Source organism: Carassius carassius, chromosome 4, assembly GCF_963082965.1.
Source record: "Carassius carassius chromosome 4, fCarCar2.1, whole genome shotgun sequence".
In the NCBI taxonomy this organism is placed as follows: Eukaryota; Metazoa; Chordata; class Actinopteri; order Cypriniformes; family Cyprinidae; genus Carassius; species Carassius carassius.
This window is the reverse complement of record NC_081758.1, coordinates 15,691,156-15,710,884: the sequence shown is the minus strand read 5'-3', so window position 1 is coordinate 15,710,884 and position 19,729 is coordinate 15,691,156. Positions and strand designations below refer to the sequence as shown.

General features: G+C 36.1%; 1 protein-coding gene across 8 annotated transcripts in view; it reads right to left on the bottom strand.

The window, feature by feature from the left end:
• Window positions 1-19,729, bottom strand: part of LOC132137591 (potassium channel subfamily T member 1-like) — a 101,546-nt gene that overhangs the window by 28,675 nt on the left and 53,142 nt on the right. For all 8 annotated transcript variants that reach the window (XR_009431978.1, XR_009431972.1, XR_009431984.1 and 5 more), the window contains 8 exons: window positions 12,114-12,193; window positions 11,675-11,780; window positions 10,351-10,443; window positions 10,179-10,227; window positions 5,647-5,706; window positions 4,967-5,041; window positions 4,282-4,365; window positions 2,627-2,721 (listed from right to left, as the gene is read on the bottom strand). Coding sequence is in view for 5 of the 8 variants with exons in the window: in XM_059547610.1 (XP_059403593.1) it covers window positions 2,627-2,721; window positions 4,282-4,365; window positions 4,967-5,041; window positions 5,647-5,706; window positions 10,179-10,227; window positions 10,351-10,443; window positions 11,675-11,780; window positions 12,114-12,193 (642 nt within the window). In the remaining 3 variants the exon portion in view is untranslated. The remainder of the gene's footprint in view (window positions 1-2,626; window positions 2,722-4,281; window positions 4,366-4,966; window positions 5,042-5,646; window positions 5,707-10,178; window positions 10,228-10,350; window positions 10,444-11,674; window positions 11,781-12,113; window positions 12,194-19,729) is intronic.

The window sequence follows — 19,729 nt, the reverse complement described above, 5'->3', positions numbered from 1 at the left end:
GTCCCAATATATTGGTAAAAGTGTATCAGATACATATGCAAATATATGTTGATACAAAATAAAACATATGGGGAGTGTTGTAGTGGTGCCTTGAAAAGTGGGTACACTCTTTGAAACAAACTAAAAATGTGATTCTCAATTCATCCAGAATTGTACAGCTCTGCTCCTGAGTGTGACTGACTGTTTCTCCCATGACATACAGTTCAGTGATGGGCATATGGTAATTTCGAGCCCTGACACAGGGGTGTAGCCATCATTTCAGTAGTGAGGGGGACAGAAATGTAAAATAAAATAATAAATAACCTTTTTTTTTGTCTACCTGATAGGTTTTATTATTATTGTTATTGTAGTTGTTGTTGTTTATTTCCCATCACTTTTAATTGGCTGAGAAATCAAAATACACTGCTGGAAAATAACCAATAATTTGTATTGTATAATATTTTCCCTATATTTTCCTAATGGCAATTTTATGATTTGTTTATATACAAACACTTTTTCCATTTTTATCACAGAATAAGGCAGAAGATATATATTTTTAAGTTTCAATAGCCAACTGTAACAAATGCTATGCCAATTAGCACTGCACTATTCAGAAGCTTTTTCATGACCCGGAAATGACTTGTAAAACACAAACCACATTTTGTCGCAATCGTGTGTTTATTGTCTTCATGTTTTATCAGTCAAAATGCTTCTTTTTATTCAGCTTAGCTACAGCAAAGATTGATTTGGCTACAATAGCTGGATGCCTTTGTCCATATTAGGGATTTCCTGGCACATCATAAGTTATTACAAAGCCACTAGAAAGACAAGCCTGCAAACTTTAGCCAAAAAAGCTTAACGGCTAATGCTAACGTTCCACTTTGGTGATACGCAGGGAAGGAGACCAGAGGCAGTTTTGTTTCAATGGAAGTCAATGGAGGAGAGGCTTCAATACGCTGAATAAACTGCTTTTTTTTGTTTTGTTTGAGGAAACAGCTTATCATTTAATGAATCAACAGCCTATCGACTAATCTTCAGTATGTTTTACACTAAACAATAGTTCTGGATTGAACCATTTTTAAGAGTTTACACACATTAAAAAAAAAAGTTTTAGAAAAAGTCAAAGACTTTTTGTGATGGATGGTATTCGGCTTACAGCCCTTCTCATTCATTCCTATGGTATCCAAAAACGGTGATTGAGTATCTTCACAACTGTAGGCTGTAATGTGATTGGTTATCAGGGCAAACGTGATCCAAATTGACGGTTAAACTTTCTCCAATAGTAACACAGCTATCCCAAAAGTAAGACAATTGCTGTGTCCCAATTTGCATACTATCTGTCCAAAAATTGTATTTAAAAATAGAAGTAGTCCCAAATCATAGTATGTTGAAATTAGTAAGTCAAAGATTCCTGGTCTAGCTACTTTGAAGTTCAGATCAATGCACACATAGATACATACACATTTCTATGGATGCACACTCTAATGGCTAATATTCCCCCATAACACATTGCGAGTTGGATGCGGATTCGATTGGAACTACAAACATGCATTAAAAAGCGTATATAAAAAACTACAAACATGGCGGATATGTGAGACTGACGAACAGGTAGAGAAAAGTTTTGAGTGATAAATAATTAATGTCTAACCTGATGAAAAAATATTTATTTAATGTTAGCAGCGTTATTTCTCATCTGCAGCAATACTGTAAACATTATACATTTACGTTTGGTCATTAACTTTTAAATGCTATACACGAGTAGAGTTCTCGACATGAAGGACCTGCGACTGGCAGATCAACGCGACTCTTCGTTTCTCTCAAATACTGTAGAAAATTAAATTTATCTAAATGTGCAGGATGTTACCTGTGACAAGATGATTTACAGAATGCACGTAACTATGCAAGAGGTCTATGAGTGGTCCGTTGATGAAGGATGTCCCAAAGCTTGCCTCCTAATCTGTTACATACTCAAAAGTATATACTTTATCTTCACAAAAAGAGTACATACCATTTATCCTCCAGAGAGAAACTTTTTTTTTAACAATGAAAGTATTTACTGTTCAAGACAGACTTATAAAATACAGAATAGTTATATACAGTGAAAGATTCACTACAATCTAAAATTATTGTTTTCTATTCAAGTTATTCCAGCGATGGCTGCTAAATATTTTCTTCATGTGTTGCGTGACCTACATTGCATAATAAAATGCAAGTTCACAGTCTTGTATCTTTGTCTTTTTCTCAGATTCAAATACTTTTTTGCTTTAAAACAAGTTTGTAATAAGTCTGGTCTAAGAGCTGGGTGTTTCAGTTTATGGCTTACAGCTCCTTCCAGTCCCGATGATTTTTTTTTTTTAATCCCTACAGAGAAAATGAATGGGAAAATACTTCCAGAACCCAGATTGCTGAAATAAGTCAGTCATGAGTCTACTCAGCATATTTTGTTTCAGCATTCCTAATAAAACACTTGAAATAAAAAATCTTGATTTGACACTGAGGGAGTAAAAATATTTTTGGACTAACTGATGTCCATTATTGTTCAGGACAATTAATTTATCTGAGTGTGACTGTTTCAGATTTTCTGCTTTAGATAGACATGTAAAAGGCTAAAGCCCAGTCAGGGTTATAAGAGATCAAAGAGCTTTACCCAGTAAAGACCAGACAGAGCAGTGTACAGATCAGAATGAGGACCTGGTTGAACATGGCAGAGTGTGTGCGCTGAATGGCACGATGGAGATCATTCTAGAAAGGAACAGAGATAGGTGAGAGAGATCTCATCCCTCAGAGAATAAGTCAAGACAAGTATAAGAATAAAACACACATAATGCAGGCAACGTGAGATTACTGTAAAAGCCCTGTTGTGAAAGAGAGACTGCCAATTTAAGTGACTGCTTAAAGAAACTTAATAACCTTCTTTACTGTATTCTTCTATTCCACTGAATGTAATAGAGCAAAAAAATACTAAGAAAATTTTGAATACTCTTTAATAACTGTACTGCTCAATTATATATGAGATACATACTGTATGTACAGTAGTGGTCAGAATTGTTGGTACCCTTGGTAAATATGATGGAAGAATATGTGTGTATATATCATCCTAATGCACAGTGAGGATAAGAGTTTGAGCGGCTAAAGGCTCTCCAAGGACTGCTGCTGCAGAATAGCAAAGATCAGTTGAGTTTTGGGGTCAGAAGGCCAATAAATAAATAAATAAAAATGTCAAACAGCACCAACATCACCACATGTTGTTTGGGAGGGTTTCAAGAAAAAAAAAAGATAAAGAAAAGAAAATGCTCTCATCCAAAAACGAACTACAGCATATTCATTTGCCAGACATAACTGGAAATTTAAACAGAACTGGGTTCTACGGCCAGATAAAACTAAAATTAGCGTTTTAGAGCTAAACAGGAGTAAAAAGGTACAATGAAATATACTGTATCTTTAATGTTGTTTGTATATTTTTCTGCTGGAGGTCTTGGACATCTTGTTCAGATACATGGCATCATGTATTCTATCAAATAACAACAGATAAAAAAAAAACTGACTGTACAGGCTATAGAGCTTATAATGGGCCAAGGTTGGATCTTCCAACAGGAAAAAGATCCAAAAACAAACATCAAAATCAAGACAAAAATGGGGTCACTGAGTACAAAATGAATATTGAATAAAAGGGTATCATTAATTGTGACCAACGTGTATTAGAGAAATACATTTATTTCATAATGAGATTTCCCCCTATTTTAAATTCTTATTCTAAATACTGTATGAAAGGTTAGATTTTTGTAAATTTTTTTAAATAAAAGATCAATAGGATTAACAATGCAGATTTATTCTCACAGCCTTTTTTGGTCATATTTACTAAGGGTACCAACAATTCTGACCACAACAGACAAGAGATCAGGCCTTTAATGACTCCCTTTTTACATCCATAATATTCATTTCACAAGGTCAATATATTTTAGGAAACTTTGGGGTAAAAGATAAATATTTATGCCATGCTACATTTTGGTGATTGTAAGGACATATCTTTAACCAATATATTTGCTTAAAGGATTTGTAAAAGTACATTCCCCCTGCCAGGTTCTCTCTGGCCATTTGACCCAACCATCTGGCATGGACGGGAATGCTGGCATCCTCTCAAATTACTGCTCATTGACGATGCATTTTTATTTGTCAAGTGCATAATGAAGTAAAGCTTCCCAACACAGCAATATTATCAACACCAATGTTATTCTGCGAGACACTCAACTTGATTTCCTGTAGGCATGTGAAATGCACTCCACAGCTGCAAAAACTACTTACAATCATGTTCTCCAGCGCTGATTTGGCAAGCCAACAGTTAAGAAACACAGGAACAAATATGTTCCTCAGCGGAGGCCAAAAGATCTAGAAATATCAAAGAATGAAGGGCGATTGTTTATAAAAACTCAGATGATAAAATAATAGACAGTTCAAAACCAAATATAAGATCAACTGTATGTAAATTGCCAATCAGTTTAAACAAAAACCAAGACAAAAGGCATTTAACTCTGCATTTGAAATAAAACAGTATTTCTTTTTTTTTTTTTTTTTGATAGATATATATCTTTCATCAGCCAAAAAGGAGATGATTCATATCTCCTTAGCAATCTAATATAAGAAAAAAAGTCAAAACTTTTATAACAGAAAAGCATAATTGTGTTGTGTACCACTCAATAGCTTATACATCTGTAATGCCATTAGAACAAAGGAATTAAACATCCTATAATTTGCTCCCACTGACTGCAGGTCAAAAAATGGTTATTTGTTACTTGGCTAATTGTTACATTCCAGTAATAATCATTCCCTCTCACAACTGGCTTTCAAATGAAAATGGATACTCACATAATTACAATCAATCACAACAATACTATTCCATCAGTACTCAACAATTACTATTAACAATGACTGTATGATGGCAGCAACTGGATACGTGCTTCTGTGTCCACTTGATATCTTCATCACTTACTGTAATTATGAACGGCACTGTATTGATCATCTCAATGATGAAGGAGATTTGGAAAATCTGCTCCCAAATGTTCCCCTAGAAATTAAATCATTGTTACACTGCAGAAGCATACAAAAAGCACATTTAATGCAAAATCTAAAAACATCCTAATTCACATAATGTAGTAATCTAAAATAATCTGTCCTAAACATGTGACATTGTAATTACAGCATCTAAATTACAGTGTGAAAATAGCATGTCAGATATACTTGGATGGTATTCTAGATTGTATGGATGCCCGTTTCCAGAAGAGAATAGCAAAATAAAAAAGGCCACTTTTTATCTCACAGATACAAAAACCTGAATTGTAAGATATAAAGCTGCTATGACATTTTATATTCTTATATCCCACTATTATGTGCAGAGACACCTACAAGTTCACATATTGGCTAGAAACCAGTACGCCACAGCTCTCTGCATAATAATCTGTCTTTAATTACAACAAAGATTAAGCTCATTCAGCTTTTGTTTCTTGTTAAATAGATAAAGAAAAAGAAAACAAGCTGGAATACGTTTTTGTGTGAGGGGATCAAAAGACGTAACGTGGCCCTTAAGCAGCCCAAGAGAAGCTGAAAAAGATTTAATTTAGATCAGTGCTTAGAGAGCACACAGGGGCAGAATAATGATGACAATAATCTTACCTTGTAGCTGAGATACACCAGGAGCATAGCTTGCAAGAAGCTAATTAAGGCCACTGTCACCTGTGGTTCAAGAAACAATATCATAATTTTACATTTTAATCATTTAGCAGACGCTTTTATCCAAAGCGACTAGCTTAGCCGACTATCAATAACAGAGTATACTGAGATTAACTTTCTCTATAACTTTCTGGTTTAGTTCAGAACTTCAGGAAGCCAACTGGACAAAATAAAATTGAGTGGATAATTGGTGCACTGTTTTTCACAGTTTATATCACTCTATGTAGTAGAGTCTATGTTGTGTATGTAGTAGGGGGTATTTTAGTTGACTCTTTCTGCAGGTTACATATCGCCAAATGTATTGCAGTCACAGAGTGAAAAATAACAAGCAAAGATTAAATATTTAAAAACACGTGTAAAATAATAACGCACAAAACCGAAAAACAAATGCAGCTTTTCTTAAATAACAAAAAGCGCAGTCATGGATCGAAAAATAATAAGCGTAAATCAAAAATGTAAACGCATTTAAAATTCTATTGCACAAAACTGAAACATGAATTCAAAATTTTCCAAATCTCAAACAAAATCAGGTCTCCTGCTCATATGTAATTTTTTTTAGTCATCACTTTTAGCGTTCTCTGAGCGCGGCTCCAGCGTGCTTCGGCCTGCATGCCTGCTGCTACTTAGCCACGATGAGAAGAAACACCACCTAGTGTTTTCAAACTTTACTTCTGTTCGTTTACCTAAAAAATATTCTCAGCTCTTTTCAACATTAATAATAATAATAATAATGAAAATAATAACAACAATAAATGTTTTTTGTAGAAAATAAGATTGTTAAAAGGATTTCTGAAGGATTGTATTGATGCCAAAAAATTTGTTTGAAAGTCAGCTTTGATTGTTCCTGATAAACTGTTTAACTGCTCCCCCAAGTGGATATTAAAGTATGTTGTGGGATAATTAAATATATTCTAAATAAACTACAAACATATAATTATATAGATTTATTTTGTTCTCACATTCTTTCTTGTAACTCCTCCCTCTCAGTGGCACAGATGACTGAATGGCTCATTATGCAGCTCATTATGCAGCTCATTATGCGGGCCTTTGTCTTCTCAGATGTAAATCACAATGATATTCATGATAGTTGACGCCTACTCGAATATGACTTTTACCAACAAAAAGTGTCTTAGAAAATGTAAATCAATATATTGTTTTCTGTAAGTGAGTAAACAAGATGATTTTCACATAATTTAGAAAGAAAAATTCTAGGCTACAAGCTCCAGTTCTCAAAAATCCCGGGAACCATTGTTCTTTATGTGTTTTTTTGCCTTTTTCAAGTGTTTTAACATTTTTCGTTTTTCACGAACCATGCATAATATTTTTTTTTCTCAAAAACACAATCATGTACATACATGCATTTTACATATTATTATAGCCCAGTTTGTGCTGTTTACAGTGAGATTAGACTTTACCCATTCAGATATTTATAAGAAACTGAAAAAAGCACAAATGTTAGGGCATGACAAAACTTATCCAGGCCCCAAAAGTACCCTTAGACTCCAGAGGGTTAATTTATTTTCTTTTCCGTTAGAGAGTTTCGTGTTCTGAGTTAAGTTTTGTAACGCTGTGTCTCCGAGTCTGACCTCGAGTGCCCATTCAACTTCAACCAGCCCACGCAACTCCGCCTCTTCAGCCAACGCTCAACCACGGGCTTCCCCAAGACGTCACTTCAACGACTGATTTGTTCCAAGCACAGATTCATTCAGGAATTAAACAATTTCACTGAATCATTCACTCAAACACCTAAAGCACCTCTACAGTTGTTATGACTTAGTGGCTAAGAATGAATTTGGTTGGGGACCAAAAACAGAAAGTATCTGTCAATCTTATGTCTAAAATGTAACTTAAGCAATATAACTTCTTGTTTATCGAAGTGAAGTGAAGCAATATTGTACTTTCAACTGTCTGGTCTGAATTCCAGCAGGGTATCCATATTCTTTCATATATGTGAGCCTGGACCACAAAACCAGTCTCAAGTCACTGGGGTATATTTTTAGCAATAGCCAAAATTAAACATTGTATGGGTCAAAATTATTGATTTTTCAATAATTGATTTATTGATTTTTCAATAATGACAAAAAACATTAGGATATTAAGAAAAGATCATGTTCCATGAAGATATTTTGTACATTTCCTACCGTGTATAATACCGTGTTAATTTTTGATTAGTAATATGCATTGCTAAGAACTTAATTTGGACAACTCAGATTCCAGATATTCAAATAATTTTATCTCACCAAATATTGTCCGATCCTAAGAAACCATACATCAATGGAAAGCTTATTTATTCAGCTTTCAGATGATATGCAGTGTTGGGAAGGTTACTTTGTAAATGTAATAGGTTACAGATTACAAGTTACCCTGTTTAAAATGTAATAGTAGTGTAACTTTTTCAATTACTTTATTAAAGTAATGTAACTAATTACTTTTGAGTACTTTTTGATTACTTTTCTAAATTTGTGAAAATTAAAGAATAATAAATAAAAGCATATACATCAACTTAAATACAGTTATCTAATAAGCATGTGATGTATTCTGCGAAATAAACTCTTGAAACATTGGTGTTTTTTTGAAACTGCTGTCTCTGTATATGATGATAGTTTTCTCAAAATAAGTAAAATGCACATGAAGTGACACATAACAGTTCTAGAAATTATGTTTATGTGCTCGTGTACTCTTATATTGAGGCGGCAGAGGTTGAAAACACTGCGAGCTTCAGTAGGCCTATGTGTAGTAAATGTGTAGTCTTTGCCATTAATTTACAGGAGGGGCGGACTGGGAAAAAAATTCAGACTGGAAAATTCAAACTCATACAAACAAATTCACGGTCAAAACTATTTTTTGTATGGACCTGACATAAAAAAAGGTTTAAATCTTTAAATTTGGGGACATGCAAAATAATTAAAAGTTCTTTCCTGAACTGCACCTTCACTTCCTTTTTTCTCTTCAGTCTCTTTATTTTGCCCTGTTATCCATCTCTCTCATGACTTTAATACTCAAGATTTAACAAAACTATACTTTATAATACAATACTCTACAATACTACAATATCTTTATAGAAAATCCTAATACTGTAGGCCTACACGAGTCATGTTTTTCCCTTACAAAAATTGACCATGCTTTTTTTAGCCTATATACAATAACCTTGTTTTGTTTTGTTTTTTGCAAATGGATTTGTATTTATTTTTAAATAACTCAATTTGTAAAATCATTTTTAATTTTTGGTTACCACAGTTAAACAATAGTAACTATTTTCTCTGGATTTATAGTAATATATTAAAACGTTAATTTTCGTAAGGGTTGTGTTGTTGTCTGTCCGTAACTCCCCCTAAACCTATAAAAAAAATCTGATTGTTTTTCAGCTAAATTACTACTGTAACATTACAACTGATAATAATGATGTCCTTTATATAGTATTTTGAGTGATGACTGATGAGCAACGTGCTGCTGCTTGATTAAATAAATAAAAAAAACAAAGACAAAAAAGCATCTTTACAGATGAAACTGACCTGAAACCCTGAACAGTAGTTCTGCTTCTCTGCTCCAGCTGTGCGCTTCCAAAGTCCACTCTATTCTCTCTCTCTCTCGCATTGATTACTCTGAGTCTGATCCAAACCGTTTGGCGGAGGCGCGGAGAGCGCGCGAGTCATGACTAACACTTCATGATTTATTAGAGATTTAAATATATTAAATATATTATTATTAAATAGTGGGGCAAAATCGTCTGCCAGGCCACCGGGAATTGTCCCGGTCGGTGTCCAGTCCGCGCCTGATTTCCACAGACACGCAGAACGTGCAGGAGACATATATTGCATTTTTGGGGCTTAATATTCACAGACACTAGTCCATGTCATGTTTTGATTCAAGTGTACTGACCTAATTTTGATTTAGTCATCCAAAATGTGGCATATTCCGTCCGCGTTAGGCATTTCGTTTTTATGACTGGATTCTACGAACCAGACTGTGTTTCCGCATCCCGGAAATTATTAGGGCATATGTCTCAGAATAGTCAGTGCAATTTGGGAAAGATATCAGTTAAATCTGTATGTGGATGTGTGTAAATATTCAAATGTAATCCCCTTTGTAATCGTTAAAAATTTCATAAGTAACTGTAATTTAATTACTAATTTTTTCTTAGTAACTGTAACTAATTACAGTTACATTAATTTTGTAATTAAATTACGTAACGCCGTTACATGTAACTAGTTACTCCCCAACACTGATTATATATATATAAATATTGACAGTCTGCACTCTATAAGCTTTATATTTTTTTTAATTGCCCTGCCTAGTTGTTTATTCTTTTAATGGATCGTGTATATTTAAACTATGTAAGTGCTCAGTGCCAGAAGAAATCCAATATGTTTAAGAAACAGATTCTAAAAGGTTTGCAGTACAAAAAAAAGAAAAAAAGAAAAAAAAAGAAAAGAAAAAGGTTCTTTCCAGGAATAACAAAAAAAATCTCTACCTACCTGTATTGCCCATACAGGAACTCTCCTATTCACCCAAAATATTAGCTCCCTTCAAAAAACACAGCACCAGAAACAAACAGATAAGAAAATTAGAGAGAATTTTCAAGAACGAACACTTTAATTAGTTCATAAGTTTGATTTGTCATAATATCTAAGTGCAGAGAGGTCTCACCAGTTTATCTGTGTGGGATCTGCAGTCAGGTTTGTTGTGTAGTTGCCACAGGTTTTGTTGCAAAGGGCATCTGTGATGTTTGTGCAGTGTTTCCTATAATCACGTTAAACAGTCAGTTAGTACATAACAGACATAAAAATGAAAGGCATCAGGGTTGAAACACTGAGGGATCATGCCTGCTGGCTCTGATATAAGCGACAGCGTGAGATGGTCTCTCTCGTTTGATTGCTGCTAGTAGGGCACCCTCTCCTCTCCTCTCCTCTCTCTTTCTATCACTTACTTACTCATACACACTGTCCCTCATTGTCCTGGCCTGAATGTTTTTTTTGTGTGGCTGGTATTAAAAGCGACTCTAATGGACACTTCAGGATGAGGAGTCTAGGCTGATCCCAAGAGTTGCTTTCAAGCAATTTAAACAGTGCTTTTGAGACGTACTATAATGCATTTTATTTTGGTGTGCTGCTGTTGTCATGTCACAGAAGATGTAGTATCATAGAAGTATGTTTTGTTTATGTTATTATACTGTTCTACGTTAATGTTCCAGACCAGAGTATGCAAGTGGAAGTGGAGTTGCCTGATTTTACATGGAACAATGGGCATTTTTTAAGAGTGTGTGTTTTTTTTTCTCTCATTGCAGAAGAAATCAATACGTCAGTTGCACTACCAAGGACTGAAATGCTCCAGTAAAAGCTCTTTTCAAAATGACCAGAGATGATCACAAGTCATTTTTAGGAGAAGGTGATCCTTTTTCCAACTCAGTGATTCTTTTTATTATCCTTATTTTTTATTTTATTTTATTTTTTCCTGACATGGTAGTGTTATATTTTTGACTTGGGTGTTATAAGTTACACGGAGTACAATACAGCTTGATAAAACAAAACAGGACAAACTGTGTCCTTCTTCATTTCAGGCTGCAAAGCAACAGAATGTGATTATTTTAACGGAGATGATTCTTTTCTATAACCACTGCTGTTCTATTAATCTTTCTATTCCTCAAAGTATCCTGACAAACTGCATCACAGTATCAACAGAAATGTTTAAGTTGATAAAACTGATATTAATGAAATTTGTTACTTGAACTACAGATCATCATATTAGAAGGATATCTGAAGGATCATGTAACACTAAAAACTGGAGTAATGATGCTGAAAATTCAGCTTTGCATCACAGGAATAAATTATAATATAAAACATAATAAAATCGAAAACAGCGACTTAAGGCTGGTTTTGTGGTCCAGGGTCACATATGATGATGTTGACGATGATGATAATTATGAAAGAAATTTCATATTATATTTATCCCTTTAAATATCATGCTTACTCACCATGTACATGTGACCTGGTTAGTTGGATCATCTAGTGAGACTCTGATTATATAGAGGAGGCATGTTAACAACTTCAAGGAGAGGTTGAAGAGGCGTATTCTGAGACCTGCAAAACAGTAAATAATGAAGTGGAGCTTCATACCATAGAAAAAAAAAACATCTGGAAAATGTATTATAGATAATTCAACAGTCTGGCAATCCTGCAAATTTACAGTACCATCATAAATCCACACCAACAGTTAAAACAAAGTCACCTTTGCTGTTATGATGATTTAGCCAGTAATAAGCCACATAAAAGACAAAAATATGAAGGCATTGTACAAATGTGGGCATATACTGATATTGAGATCAGTAAAATTGACTATTCTTTATGCCAGATGGATTTTGCTTTGTAAAAAAAAAAATTAGTTGGCTCCAAGGTTTATAAGATTTTACTTACTTGACCTTTGGTTTTTGATGAAGAAGAGCTTCAACCTCTCCTTGAAAGTGTTTTCATTTACATAAAATTCCACCTGCACCCTGTGGAAGAAAAAATAAATTAAATGATGCTTAAAATATATATATTTTTTTTAACTTATTTTACGTGCAGCGGTCGTTAATGATCATATGATACAGTTAGACCCAAAATATTTTGACACATAATCACACTTTATAATGATAATGCAATGATAATCACATGTTTTAAAATTTCATACATTTTTTTATTTTATTTTTTTTATCCATTCAAAATATATTGTGCATTTTATTGTGCATTCACAAAGCAATACTTTAATGCACCATTGAATGCTCATTGTAAAGCATGTCCACACGTCATATGTTTGGTGAAAAACTATTAACAGCACCATACAAAACTTCATGCAGCTAAAAATGTCCAGAGTGTAAATAAATGTTAATCTCAAAATCCATCTTTAAGATGTACAAGAGCGTTTCAAATCTTTTAGGACATCTGACAAGTAACATTAGCAACGCTGGTGCTTCAGATGAACTCACAGTAGACATCAGCCTCTCCCATCTGTAAATGAATATTTCACAAATGTTACACTATTTTGGTATCTATAAGCTTGAATTTTTATATAATGGCATTATACTGCAGCAACATCCATCAAGATCCAAAATCCAGTATCTTTGAATCTAGCCCAAACATCCACTATAGCTTCACAAATCTGCAGTGTCTCCACCCACACAATGCTCCGAAATAATGAGTAATCACGTTAATGCTAATAATGCATATCACTAATGAGATGTTTCTGGGTGAATCTCAGAAAGAACTAAAAATCGAATAGGAGTGTGTACTTAGTGCTAAATGTGATTTCAGCCTTTTTGTTAATTTACATTATTTTATTTTTGTCTGACATCCAACTACACTCAATCCAAAAACTTTAATACATCAGAAACCCTGATGCAAGGATTCGCAAACACAAACATTACAGTATCTAATATTGGAGCATTTCAGCCTACTTCCTTACTACACTACTGGTCAAAATAATTTGTAATAATTAAGAATTTTGAAATAACTTTTCTGTTTTAATATATTTTCGAATGTATTTAAGTTTCAGCAGATATTACTTATTTCTAATATGCTGAATAAAAAACAAATCTTAAATAAATAAATATCATAATTATTCCAAACTTTTGACCGGGAGTGTATACAGTATGCAAAAATCACTACAACAAAAAAGTAGTATGTGTATCCAAACAACCATTATTCACAAACACAAGGTGGAAAAATTACCACTGCTTTCAACAAGATTCTGAAATCTACATGACATGCAGACATTTGGCAGTATGAGATTTTGGACACAACTAATGATTCGCAGCAGAGAGCGAATATACAGCACTCACAACCGTCACAGAGATGTGCAATTTCCCAGGACACCTACTGGTGTTTCTGTCATATCTGTCATGCATAGAGCATTGTCTTAAATAGAAATAAACACACACACACACACACACACACACACACACACACACACACACACACACACACACACACACACACACACACACACACACACACACAAACACACACACACACACACACACACACACACACACACGCTCCTTTTACTTAGCAATCTAAATGGGGAGATTCCATAGGCGTAATGGTTTTTATATTGTACAAACTGTATCACCCTTAAAATAAAAATTGTCAAAAGCAAATGTGTCATATTACACATTCATTTGATCTGATATGTGATCTTATGGCTGTTTGAGAAAGTTCTTTTTTACATTATTATGACTATTTATAAGTGGACTTTGACTTAAAAACTTTGTATTTTCCATATAACCACCATTGACTCTAATTAACCCACTAATGTACATTTCTTGATGATAAGGAATGTTATATATTAAGCTTGTAAAATACATTGTCCATTGAAATCTTTGTGGTAGGCATTCACTGTGAGAATATTTATACTGCGTATGCTTGCTATTTGTGATGTCACAAGCATCATAATAATGGTAGGCTAGAGCTTCCCAAAGCCCTTTACATTTGTCAAGGGCATGACATGATGTATATTGCAGGCAGTAATTATGAGCACCATATCCAGCAGAGAAAGAGAGAGATCCTAGAGAACAGCCATTGTTTCCTGCTTTCACTGCTCTGTCTCCATGGTGATGATGGTGGCACACATAAGGTTTGTTTACTGAGCTGAGGGCTGTTTTGTTGAAGTAAAAAAAAAAAAAATTACACACACACACACACACACACAAAAAAACAAAAAAACAAAAACAAATTATATATATATATATATATATATATATATATATATATATATATATATATATATATATATATATATATATAACATAAAATAACGGCCAGTGTGATGCATTATAAAAAAAGACAAAAAACAATACCAGCTTCTTGAAATAGTACTAGACTGAATTTATGCAGCCCACATATACACAAGAATGGATCAATTGACACACAATCACACACACTCAAAACTTGTCCACAACTCTTCACTGTGCCAGAAATAATTGCTCTGCCTGACTGTCAAACTGTTTCTCCCATTAGAAAAGACTGAAGTTATAATTGCAAGGAAATCCATAACACTTTGTGCCAACATGGAACAATAGGGCTGGTCAATTATAGCTGAACTGATAGTAATTTAGTCTCTGTAAAACTCTTTATTCTTTTGATTTGGCCAACCCAAAAAATGTACCTTCGATCCACCCACGTACGCTAGCTCTCCAACTGACAGATTCTGTGTTAGCTCTATTTATAGAGCGAGGAGCATAAATATTGAAATCTCAGAGCCTGTGTGCTCATGTCAGCCTACTTTACAGAGAATTCCAAGGGAAATATCACAAAGTTTGAATGGGGACATTCACATCATTTTGTAAATCAAGAGTTTTCTTAGCATTGGGGTAAGAAAATAAAAAGATTACATTTATAAGTGTTTGTGTGTAGTTGCACAATATAGTTCTCTGAGTGCTTTTTACTCATTTAATAGCATTATATAAGCACAGAACAGCTAATTGCAGAAAATTTTATTTAGTTTTGATTTTGATTTTGTTTTGCCATGCTACTTAAACCACTGGCTTGATTGTTGTTTAGATTCTGGGGCTCTATATTTTGTATACAAATAATATATGAATTTAAGTGAATTTGAAACCTATACTGTATGTAGCAAACAGAAAAGTACATAATGTGTGACAATCCAGAAGACAACTATTGATTCCCCAATGCAAAACAAGATATATAACTACAGAAATAAGGGTTGCTCTTATTTTAACACTAACTGTACTTGTCTTACTTTACTGTACTTACAGTGTACTTACCTAAGAAAGCAGAGTAATAATAGGTAACTCCCAATGACACCCGAACACCCAAATGACAACCTTTTTTTCTGAGAGTATAACAACATTTTGGACAAATGAATAGTTCACCGCAAATATCTGAAAACTGTAAATAATCATGATTTGAGTCAGAAAGACATTTGAGACAGGAAGTCTAAAACTAGATAACATGACGAGTGAAGCATGTTTTCTACTTTCTGCTCGGGTGGGGGGAGTGCATGTACAGTGCTCTCTCCACCTTCAATACCACGACTTAGGTGCCCTTGAGCAAGGCATCGAACCCCCAACTGCTCCCCGGGCGCCGCAGCATAAATGGCTGCCCACTGCTCCGGGTGTGTGTTCACAGTGTGTGTGTGTGTTCACTGCTCTGTGTGTGTGCACTTCGGATGGGTTAAATGCAGAGCACGAATTCTGAGTATGGGTCACCATACTTGGCTGAATGTCACGTCACTAACCATAATCCAGCCAAGCACTTATCTGCCAAACTCAAAAGTGGTTTCACCAGGGCAGCAAGTCAGAGTTTGGTAAAGGAGCTTCTATTCTATTCTACTCTGGTAATAGTTTTTTTCCCACTGTCCTCAGACTCAAATGGTGGAATCAATTTCCCCTACAAGTTAACCCTTTTGCATAAAATGTTTTTTTGTTTTTTTTGAGAATCATATTTGATACATCTGACATTTATAGCTCATTTAGTATGATATAGGAGAATATGGAGCTCACACTTAAAGAGGAAAAAAAGACCTCAATTATGCAATTCTAGTCTAGTTTCTGATATTTACTGTATATGGCCAGAAAGTATAAACTGATAGCTTATTGATCATTTAAAGATCTTTATAATAGTATAGCAAACTACTTGCATAAAATGCACATAAATACCAGTTTTCATTTTATATCTCCCAATAATGTCTTGAAAATTTATCTTTAAATAGTCTTCTGATCAAAGCTCTGTAGTTTTAATTGTGAGGGAAGAACATATAATGCAATGCAATGATGATTGATAGCTGTACAAATAAGAATTCCTCAAAAGCCTAATGTGTAATATTTACAATTTAACATAAAAAAAAAAGTTATGTATGGATAACGTCTCAGGTTACGCATGTATGGTTCCCTGAGAAGGGTACGAGACACTGTGTCTGCTAGTGGTTGTTATGGGGAATGCCTTCAGCATGACCAGTGTCTGAAGCTAACATCTAAACATTGCAATAACATTGGCCAACGACAGCCTATGACATCACTACTAACGTGAACACAGTACAAAAGGGTGCCGATAGATAGAACACATCATCTGCTTCTTGATCTGAATCTTGCATCCGAAGCATGGCAAGAAAAGAAGACACAGTGTCTCGTTTCCTTCTCAAGCAATGCGTAACATAATACGTTACCTTCCGAAGAAACTCAAACTGCTTCCTCTAGTGGGTGCTATGTGGAATGAAATACCCATGCCGCCATCTTGAGGGAAGTGAATGCCAAGAACCAAGGCGAGCACTAAGTACCAGCTCTGCTGAATCAGGGGGGCTGCCCCTTGGATGCCTCAAGCAGCTGTCAGTGATGATATCCTCTTTGGCCAAAGGCCTGAACTACATGCCCAAACTAACTCACCTGTTAAGAGCTTAGCCAGAGAAAGCCTGGCCCCACGGTAGAGTTCAAAGACTTAAAATCAGACAACAGTGTGATCCTTTTAAGGGGATATGACCAGGCATCTTGGGTCATCATACCCTGACCTGTCACCTAAGAGGATAAAACATCAACCCCTACTAGGCTTCAAAGATAGCATACCCGTCTGCTGGAAGCAGAGTCTCAGAATACTGAAGACTGCAAGGGATGCCTTTATTGTACCAGAGATGGAAATTTCCCATTCTCTTAAGATGGGAACCATAGTAATCATTAAAGATAAACATTTAGAGAGGGGCTCATTGTAAGAACCAGCCCTGACCAACTCTGATAAAGGGTATGGAGCCGGTCGCGTGTGACCCTTACCAAAAAGGATTTTAGAAAGTGCAGGATGCATGGTGTGCGCACTTACCATAGACATTGATTTCAGGAAGCACTACGTGCCATTATAGAGGCCAAGAAAAAGTCCTAGTCTTACTCATGGAGATCCAGGGTGAGGAGGACTCGACTCTCAGACATGAGAGAGGAACTCAGATGCTCACCCTGGGAGTAGCATACTCATAGGCAACCCTCCAGAGTAAGGGAGCACTGCTGAACTCAACCATAAGAGCAGCCTAACAGGGAGGCAAAGATGGCTCAACAACCTGCTATGGCTGCCTCACGGAGTCCCCAGGAGCGTAGCAACTGACTCTCAGAAATTAGATGGGAACTCAGATGCTCATCTTGGGAGTGGCATGCTCATAAGCAACCCCCTAGAGTGAGGGGAGCATAGCTAAGGTAAACCATTAGAACTCACGGAGCACCAGTGATTGCACATAGTGCTCTGGGAGCACAGTCCTAGCCTCTCAAATTGAAAAGAGAACATAATTGCTCTAGGACCAGTAGACTCAAGACTCCCACAGTGAGCGTCACTGCAGCAGCCGTTAGAAGTGTCCCAGTTGCTATAGAAACAGTCAGCACTCTGAGACACGCAAAAAAGAAGTTTGAAAGAGCAGTGCCTAGCATCACCCTACTTTGGAGGGGAGCAGCACTAGCTCGACCATTATAACAAAACATGCCCGGAAGCCATACAAAGACATGATTAAAGCTCCTCAGAGCAAGCCCTCTTACAAAGACCTTCAGAATGAAGCACAATCCTTAAGTGTGCAGAAGCCTCTAAGTGGAAGGCTCATTTCATTTATACCCCTTTCTTGCCAGTGAGGCGTCACAAAGCCAAGAATCCAACCTTGATTAGGGGAAGGGGTAGGTATTGGGGGAATTAGGAAGAGGAAGAAGAGGACAGATGTTAATGCTCACAGAAGGAAGTGAGTACATTAGTACATAACCACCTCATCTGGGTAACTTCCCTCAGGCCTTGCCTCTTACCTTTTGACCCATGTCTCCTGTTAGCCCCACCTGCAGGTGGGGGAGTATATAACCGGTGCATCGAGGAGAAAGCTTTTCTCTTTTCCCCCAATGTCAGCCAGGTTCACACAGATGCCTCTCCGTTACCACCATGCCCAGCCATAGACCTGCCAATGGCAGTGGCAGTCTGTTTAGTGGCATGGAGGGCAAGATCTGTGGTGTGACGCAGCTCATCAACCTCATCAGGGGAAAGATCCTTACCCTTATCCAGGTCTTTCAGCAGATTATCCTAGTAAATTTGAAGTACCGCCATGGTATGCAGTGCAGCTGCAGCCTGACCCACTGATGCATATGCCTTGCCATTAAAAACAAAATGTTACCTGAAGGGGTCTGGATGACAAAGAGTGAGCCTTAAAAGAAGATGTTTCTCCCATTGAGAGATACTAGCATTTCTTCAATAGGAGGAATCCTTTCATATCTGTGCTTGTGCATCCCCTCAATATGGGCATAGTTAGAATGCTAGAGTCTGTGGATGTGTGGAGAACAAAGATTTCTCCAAGCCTTCTCAATCTCCACAAAGAAATTGGGGAGGAATGGAAGGCTCACTTGAGCTGGAGGGCTATAATTAGAGAGGTAACGTTCGTCCAAACGGCCCCAAACTGTTTTCTCCCTGACCAACTTCCACGGCAAGGCTTGACTTGTGTTCCATAAAGTCCAACAGCCCAGTGTAGGCAGGAGGGTTGAGCTCCCCCATGAACTCATTCTCCTCCATGCCTCAGCAGCAGCGGGTCCTGAGCCACTAGGAACGGGTGGCTGTCTCCCTCCCATCGAGAAGAGAGACAAACAAGAGCATTGTTTTCATTGAAAAACAGTCACAATGCATGCAGGTTGCCCCCTCAAAGACATTGCATGTGTGCTTTTCGCCCCAAGGACAAGATGCAAATATTGTGTGTGTCATCAGGTGCCAAATAATTAAGACAAATTAAATGTCTTACTATTGCTCGCCATAATAAAGAAAAAAGAAGAGTGTTCTTACCAGAATGCAAACTTCATACAAAATAGTCCCTGAAGATGAAGAAGAGGAAGACATGTTCTATTTGCACCCTTTTATACTGTGGTCTCAATGGTAGTGACGTCATAGGCTGTCACCGGCCAATGTTATTTTTTCAGGTCACGCTGAAGGCGTTCCTCATAGCGACCACTGAAGGATGCAGTTTGAGTTCCCTTGGAAGGGAATCAAGTAAACCGTTGCTTTGCTTTCATCTTGAAATATAATTAACAAAATAACATTTATTG